Consider the following 8,042-nt stretch of genomic DNA (forward strand, 5'->3'; position numbering starts at 1 on the left):
TTTAATGCCCGAGAATTGATGAGTGTATAACATACACTTCATGCATGCTATTAGTGAAGTGGAATTTCATATTGGTAGAAATATTACATTAAGTCTCAGCTCTGGATCTGTGTCTAATAAATTGTACGAACTGATAGAGACATAGAACAATAACGTTTGAGATTTCTGAGGCATACTCCTCCATTGAAAATGGTACTTTGGTTAATGCAGGATGGATGTTAATGAGTATGTTGTATACTCCTTTATAACAGAACACGATTCAGACTCGGATAGTGACCTTTCTCTGGAAGATGACCAAAGTGGATCATATGCCTCCACTCATTCCTCTGACAGTGAAGAAGATGAGGAGTATCGAGGAGAGCCAGGCTGGGAGAATATTATATCCCAGAATAATGAAAAACATCCTAATCACAGTACTCCAAAAGGTGACCATGAAGCCATACAGATTGCCTTTTTTCCATTGCAGCGGTGAGAAAGTTAATAGTAGTCGATGGATCCAGTTTCTCCTTCATTCCAGTGAATTTAAGCAAAGGCAGATATCAGCAAGTAAAATCCTTTTAGTTCTGTATTTCTTATAACTAATGTGATAACTCTATAGAATAAAGAATATAAAGATTGATTGTATTTGAATTTATGAAACCTGACTTCTGAACTTACCTGGTTTCTCACATTAAGATCAGTTTAATATATAAAAATTGCAGTTTGATGTGTTCTATTTTAACACATTCAATTTACTGATGAGGGTGTTACATTTTCAGGGGAGTTGTGTCAACAGTGGAGGCCTTTTATTCACAATGTTTGCATCCTCTCAATAAATGTAATAACTTCAATAACGCACCAGCCTATCAATGAATTACGTAGCCATGTTAATGGTATCAACAGTGCACTAATATATCAATGATGACCTGATAATGATAGTCATGCAATAGTGCACCAGTCTTTCAATAGACTACTTTTGATACTGCAAATAAAATGACATAACTGGGTTTCATATTATTGACATCAATGCCCATATAGTACCAAAAATTGATTGTAAAGTTCATGGAAATAGCAACTAAGTTGGAAAGCTTAACTGTCCCAGCATTAAAACACTTCAATAAATTTAAATATTTAGAAAACCTTCCTGTGATTAGCACTTTCAAGGTCACTGATAATTATGTATTTACTTTCATATAAAGAAGTTTCAGTCATTGTCATTTATCAGTTTTTGAACAAACTTCAATGTATTTTTCTAGTGGAAAACATATCTGCTCATGTCACACCTTATTGGCCTGGAGAGTTTATGACAACGGCCAGTGAAAGTGAAGACCATGGTGGATCAGGGAACCTGAAAGTTGAAACCATAGCAAACATCGAGCTTCACCGAGAGAAGCTCAACCATGTAGATGAAAGGCCAAAGGAGAATGGAGACAATCTGTACAAAGAAAATGCATTGATGTCATTGCCGAACCCTAATGCACAGCCTCAGAAAGGTAACTGTCAATCAAAGTCACTTCACCTATGCCTATGTCCTTTGCATAAAGGAGTTGTATAGAATTCAGTTGTACAATTCATAGTGTTGCCATTATTCAGAGAAATTGGCCCAGATTTTAGAGTTTGCATAAAGGAACAATACTCTTCGGTCATTACACTGAAAGCTGCCCATTGAGCTTTGAGGGAAGAACTATCTGATTTATTGCAGTATCTTCTATTGGGGGTGTATGTTCTGTTAGAGCACAAAAGGCAATTAGACTGAAGAATTGTCACTGAAACTTGCAAGTCTAGATATTGCATTGTGTAAAACCAGTTGATTGGCCTCTACATACACTAATTTCAACTTGACACAGTATAGATCTTTACAAAGGATCGCCTCCTGGTGAAATCATGTTAATTGGAAAACTGAACCAGATGCTTCCATGTGCTATTCATGTTAGCATATGTGACAGTTTTCTGGTCTCATGTGCTCCCTAAATGGTATTATTCAAGTAATGCCCATTCTACCTTTGCTGATGTAAATGGAGCAGAAAACTTCAACCCACATTGTACTTGTTTGTTGCTTTATTTTATTTTTTGAATGAATGCTGCTGACATTGGGAGACCTGTCTGGTCAACTTCAAAACTCACTACAGGCTGCTCAAACACCTTCCAAGGTCCATGGAACTGTTACAACTAACACTGAGTGTTCTTCCCAGCATTTCTCTAATGAGACATTTCTTCAACTGGTGCCTCAAGTGGTGGCATTGCAGGCACCACTTCACTTGGAGGCATCATTAGAGCCACACCTGGCCACACAGAATGGGTCAGAAGCCTCTCTAATGAACAATGCATATGCAGCTCATGTTTCCCAAGGCTGTCATTGTGAAATTCTGTGGGAAGCCTCCTTCTCCTGGATGGATTGCTCTATCCATGAGATTCCAGAAATTCCTCACCACAGGATCATTCTAAGTGGCCACAGCAGATTTCTGCCATGTCTCCCAATCTGCTTGCACATTATCGTGTCAGAGAGATCACCTGGGTGCTGTATCTGCAAAGAAATAATTTCATGTATTTTGAGTTCGGTGAAGAGCAGATGAAATCTCAGGCACAAGGACACAGGCAGTATTCACTATACAGTATCTGGTCCCTTAATAGCTTCCCTTAATAACCCAGACCTTCCTGTTTCTGGGAAGCATATGTGATGACTTCCTTCATCCTAAAGAAGTCTGCAGTAGTGGACTTTTTCACAATTGCCTGGAAAATAGTCCCTGGGCGATAGGGGTTATCTATTTTGCTGACTCATCACACCTCTAACATCTGAAGATGAGCACAGATACAAAGAGAGCTGTGCAAGTACCAAGCTAGTAGTGGATAATGCCATTGGTCTCCTTGTGATGAGATTTTGTTGCTTGCATCAATGTGGGCCACCTTTTATTACGTGCTATGCATGTGCAGAGATTTTATCATGTGCTGCGTGCTGTTTAATCTAGCAGCTGGTGCCAAAGGAAGAGTAGTTAGGAGCCCCAGAACCTGAGGATTATGAGGCAAAGCCTGAAGAACATCAGAAGGAGTGAGAAGACAGGGATGTTCAGCATTCGTAGCCTTTCTTCTGCTCATCTGGGAGATAGCAGGCATTGGCCAGCCAAGATGTAAACAACTCACAAATTTTCATAAGGAGCTTCCAAAATAAAATTTCCCACTGCAAACCAAGTGAGCCTTTCCACACTCCATCTGTAACACCAATGGGTGTATATTCTTGAACTTTGCAAGGTTTCTGAGCAGCCAGAAGTGAATTCCGACACGGCTCAATCAGCAGCAATTGCAAGAAAAGCAACAAGCCATGAATTCTTGAGCCTCTGATATTATTCCACAATGGTCATAGCCTGGAGCTTCGAGCTCATATTTAATGCTGGTTTGGATGAGATAGATGTTATGGAAGCTTGTTTTCCCCTCCCCTCCCCTCTAATCCATCTACCAATTACTTTAAGTCCTGAAGACTGCAGTGATGCTTAGCTCTTCCCTAATCAAGTAGTGTTCCATCATTAATCTGGCTTATTTCAGTCAACTGTATTTTCTGAGTATTTGTACTGATATCTGGAAAATAAGTCAATATTTGCAATCACTTACTTTTGCCTTCCATTGAAATTTACAGGTATTCTGAAAAATAAGGGGTTACCACTGTTCTCAGAGAAGAATAGCATCAATCGAATACATAATGAACTTTCCAATCATAAACCTGCCACTGTCTCCTCACGTGCATCTTCAGTGGGATCAAGTGAAGGAAGTCGGTCAGGGGGTATAACAAAACTGAGACAAACAACAGGGGAGCAGATGAATGGGGTGATGCCCATACCTATGAGCATTAAAACAGGCACAGTAGATGAAGATTCATCAGGCTCTGAGTGAGTATGTCTTTTGTGTACCCAGTGTGTGCTAACCCAAAGGCAGCACAAAAGGATGATTGACCTGATCACCAAAGTGGAAAAAATTTACATAAGCATGAGAGGTCTGTTGTAATGCAGAAGAAATATTGTTAGCTGCAGTTCAGTCCATTGCAGGTGTTCTCTCAATATGTCTTGTGGAAAAGCACATAATAAAATGAAATATTTATTAAACTAAGGACACTTATGTCTGTAACATAATCTGTAAATAGAGACTGGCCATAAAATTACCCATGAGATGTGGTGCTCTTTTAGCAAAACACCATTTAAAATAAACATTAAAAGCCTCTGTTAAGATAGGAAAATTAAAAGTTTCAGCCTAAGATATTAATCAATCCTAAGCAATTAATTTAGTGATATAAGTTCATGGCTTATTTTCAGAAGTTATTTACTTTTGACCTGAAATTTTCTTCTTGTGTTATTCAACTGTTTCATGTTGTAAGGTACAGGTTGCAAGTAGGAATGTTGCGAGTGAATGATAATATGATTTGGTCAGTTCAGTTATATTTTAAGCATTATTCATACAGCACGGTAACAAGCCCTTCCGGCCCAACAAGCCCACGCCGCCCAATTACACCCATGCATCCAAACATTTCAGCAATATCCTGCAATTGATGGTCATTTGTGTGAAAGTTTATGTGCATGCATGTATTTTCACGTCATTGTGAGTGGAGGGAGTGACCCATTAAGCAGGAAAGAAAATTCATCAGGTTCTTTGGTATTAGGATTTATTGATGGATTACTGAAGGACAGTTTCATATGTTACAAAATGAACAATCAGTTCTGCCATCTTATGGTCAACATATTGAACAGCACCTTATAATTCTTAATGTGCCATCTATAGTTACACACTTCTGCATTGCAAATAACATGGAACAAAGGGTGTCTCAAAGGATTATGTTGTTATTCTTCCAGTTGTTACATTAATTTGAATTTCTTAATATGGAGATATTCTTACACATAATTCTCCCAATTTAAATGGCTCATGAGTGATTCCTGGTTACAGTCACACGTTAAAATTAGTCATTTGGGTGAGTTATCATAGAGTTGCCAGGAAGGATGAACATCATAGTATTTCACCAGATAAAGGGAAAATACAAAGGAATAGCATTTCTAGCTTATTAATGGAATAACTACCATTAAAAGTCCTCTTTAAAAGTTTCCTTTAAAAGTAAAGTTTAACAAGCCCTATCACGGATACGTGAAAGAGACCCCTGATTTAAAAATGAATGACTCTGCATTTTCAGCAGAATGTAAGGGGGACAATTCAGAATTTACCACCTCACATTTAACCAAACTTAAAAGTCTCTGAAGATTACTAATAGGACACAAACCTTTGGTCCTGCCCAGGTAACCAGTCCTTCTATAAGGAGGTATGCGATGCCACAGCAGCTCTGCGTACTTGGTCTTCCATCTCCTTGCCACAGAGCCCCTGCCACTCTTATACACTTCATGCTGTTGGCAGCAATAATGGGCTTTGTATGCTGTGGGATAAGCCAACATCAAGAAAACCTTTTGCAAATAACATAGTGGGCGAATTTCAGTTGGAGTAAATCATGGTAAACGAGGAACAAAGCAGGCTGTACATGGAATCCCCTAATGTCTTAACCTACTAATACCAGTTGGATAATGTAACCTATGTCCCAATCATCTGTTGCATTCCAACTGACCCACCTCCCCCACTGCAGTACCAATGTTCAGAGCTGCGTAAAAAACTGCAGACAATCGTTGTTCCAAATGGTCACCTACAGTAAAGATATCATTATAGTATTTACTCCATCGTCAATTACATGGTTCAAGCTATTTTCACTGGAAACTAAGGAAATGCCTAGTACAAGTTAAGAATTTTTTTTGACAGTTAAGAATCAAATTGAAAGAATGTGGTCGGGAATGGAATTGAGATTTGAAAGCTGGGTTGGAATAGTGAAATCAATGCTGTTTGATACATGCTGGCTTCTTGACTACTGGAAATCTGCATGTGTTATTCTGTGGGACTGAACACAATCATATTTGAAATAATCAATATAAGCTGCAAGGCTTGACAAAGTTTTGGGGATTTGCATGGTTTATATGTAAGAGCAGGGAAACATTTGGCATAACGCATCATCAGCGAAGGAGCAGATAGGAGATTAATGTTTCTTATTTAAAAAAAGTTTTCACCTTTGAATTTAACAAAGCCGGATCAACTTGTTATAAATCAAAATTAATATTTATGTATCTCTATTTATGAAATAAATTAATTTCTATACCTTTTCTCTCCTCATCAAACCTGTAGATTTCTGTTTTTTAATTTTCTCCATTGAAACATTTACATAATTAATTTGAAGCTGTTTCTCACTGTCAACCATAAACTTCCGATGATGAAATGCACAATTGATTTCCATCACATGATTCTCAACATGTAATCATGATCATGCATTGTTTTTTTCTTTTGTCCTTTTCACACTTAGTAGCAGTGATGAGACCTCGATATGACTTCTCATGTCAGCACAGGACACGATGAACTGCTAAAGCTGCAAGGATGTCACTTTGCTTACTTCAGACAGCACAGAGGACTTGTTGTACCTTGTCCAAGGTACAGAGCTGCACGTAACCGAACACTTAAATGTGAAAAGAAACTGCTGTCATGTGGAGTGTGTGTCCTGGAAGGTGTGACTGCTAGTTATTATCAGTGCCAAATTATGTTTAGACATTGTTCTGCTTATGCATAGTGCTATGGACATAGCGCTATGGGATGCCAGGAGAACAGATTTTAAAAATTCATAAAGCACCCGAACATACTTAAGAGCACTCAGGACAACTAAAATTCTAAGAAGCAAGAGCTTCAGAATTTCATGTTCTCATATAATGTGCAAAAGAATGAAAGACTTGAAGCTTCAGGGAATATGTTGTAACTACTGTTTATAATAGTAAGGTCTATGTTGAAGCCTCCCCAAGACAAGCTTGATCACAATTGCTTTGACTCCTTTACCTGTACCAGTAATGAGACATGCAATAAGGGAACAATACCAACCATTGGAGTATATAGCTATGGCTATTTTCTGTTTAAGGCTACAAGTTTTCAGATGCAAACAAAATATTTCATTGTTTTGAAATTATTTGAACATCTAGCTGCACAAAGACTTGGCATTTTGGTTTTATCAATCAGATATAAGGGATCGGGAAGTGTGTATTTTTCTTACTGAAACAATAATTACTTTTAGAAATTGATGTACCGAAAAATAAAAATGCTGCTTGCCCTGCTTTATTTGGCAACATCAAACCTTTTCTACATTCCAAGTATCCAAACCATGAACCAGATATATTTTTTAAATTTAGATACTTACTTCTAATCTATCCAGTTGAATATTTTACTAAAGTAATGCATGCCCTCGAGTTTGCCTTTGGGAGCTATATTGCCATTAGTTGAGCATTTGGCAGGTCCCTTTAAGGAGCTCAAACCATGAACTGAACTGACTGCTGTAACAGATACAAGCCGATAAACTGTAACCAAGTTCACCGTATGTGGGGAAATAATTGCCTTTAGCCACATGGCCTTCATGCTCCAGGTATAGTGGAGTGGTCCTCAGACCAATGCCTACTTTGAACATTTTTTTTTACAAGACACTTGTTTGTAGATATTTTGATATCATTTTGTCTTGAGAGAAAATGTGTGCTGTACATGTTTTTCTTTTTAAAGTTGGTTAACATAGTTCTAAAGAAAAAGTGAGTAGGAAATCCAGGATGTTTTATTTAAAGAATGCTGCTCATTTTTTTCTGTTAATATGTTTGTCCATATTGTATAGATTGAATGTTTTGATTGAAAGCAAAGCTTCCACTATTTTATCTGAAGAAAATTTGGTGATGATTTTTCCACTGTCTTCACCAAAAAGTTCAAAAATGAAATGCTTTCTCACAGTGAATTGTACAGTGAATTCTTTAATGTACATATTGTAGGTTTTTAAATAAATGTAGTTAAACGGATGTAGTAACCTGAAATTGAAAGTTTTGGCAGATTATTTTGCCCAGAATATTTTATTTTATTGATTAGAAGCTTGTTAATAGACTAGTATAATTTCTGGATCCATTAAAGTTGTAATTTTGTACATTTTAGTTTATTTTCCAAGAAGGTTATTTTATCATTCTTTTAAAACACATAGCATGATG

At 37.4% G+C, this 8,042-nt stretch overlaps 1 protein-coding gene across 2 annotated transcripts in view; it reads left to right on the forward strand.

Annotated features, from left to right (window-relative positions):
• LOC127580781 (cadherin EGF LAG seven-pass G-type receptor 2-like) overlaps nt 1-7,906 on the forward strand; it is a 231,820-nt gene extending 223,914 nt beyond the window's left edge. The window contains exons 32-35 of one of the 2 annotated variants that reach the window (XM_052034651.1): nt 252-425; nt 1,236-1,472; nt 3,608-3,857; nt 6,347-7,906. In XM_052034651.1, the coding sequence (XP_051890611.1) occupies nt 252-425; nt 1,236-1,472; nt 3,608-3,857; nt 6,347-6,371 (686 nt within the window). In that variant the 3' untranslated portion in view covers nt 6,372-7,906. The remainder of the gene's footprint in view (nt 1-251; nt 426-1,235; nt 1,473-3,607; nt 3,858-6,346) is intronic. The other variant, XM_052034652.1, reaches the window with a different exon arrangement.
• The last annotated feature ends 136 nt before the right edge of the window (nt 7,907-8,042 follow it).

The sequence above is a fragment of the Pristis pectinata genome, chromosome 20 (genome assembly GCF_009764475.1).
Source record: "Pristis pectinata isolate sPriPec2 chromosome 20, sPriPec2.1.pri, whole genome shotgun sequence".
Lineage (NCBI taxonomy): Eukaryota > Metazoa > Chordata > Chondrichthyes > Rhinopristiformes > Pristidae > Pristis > Pristis pectinata.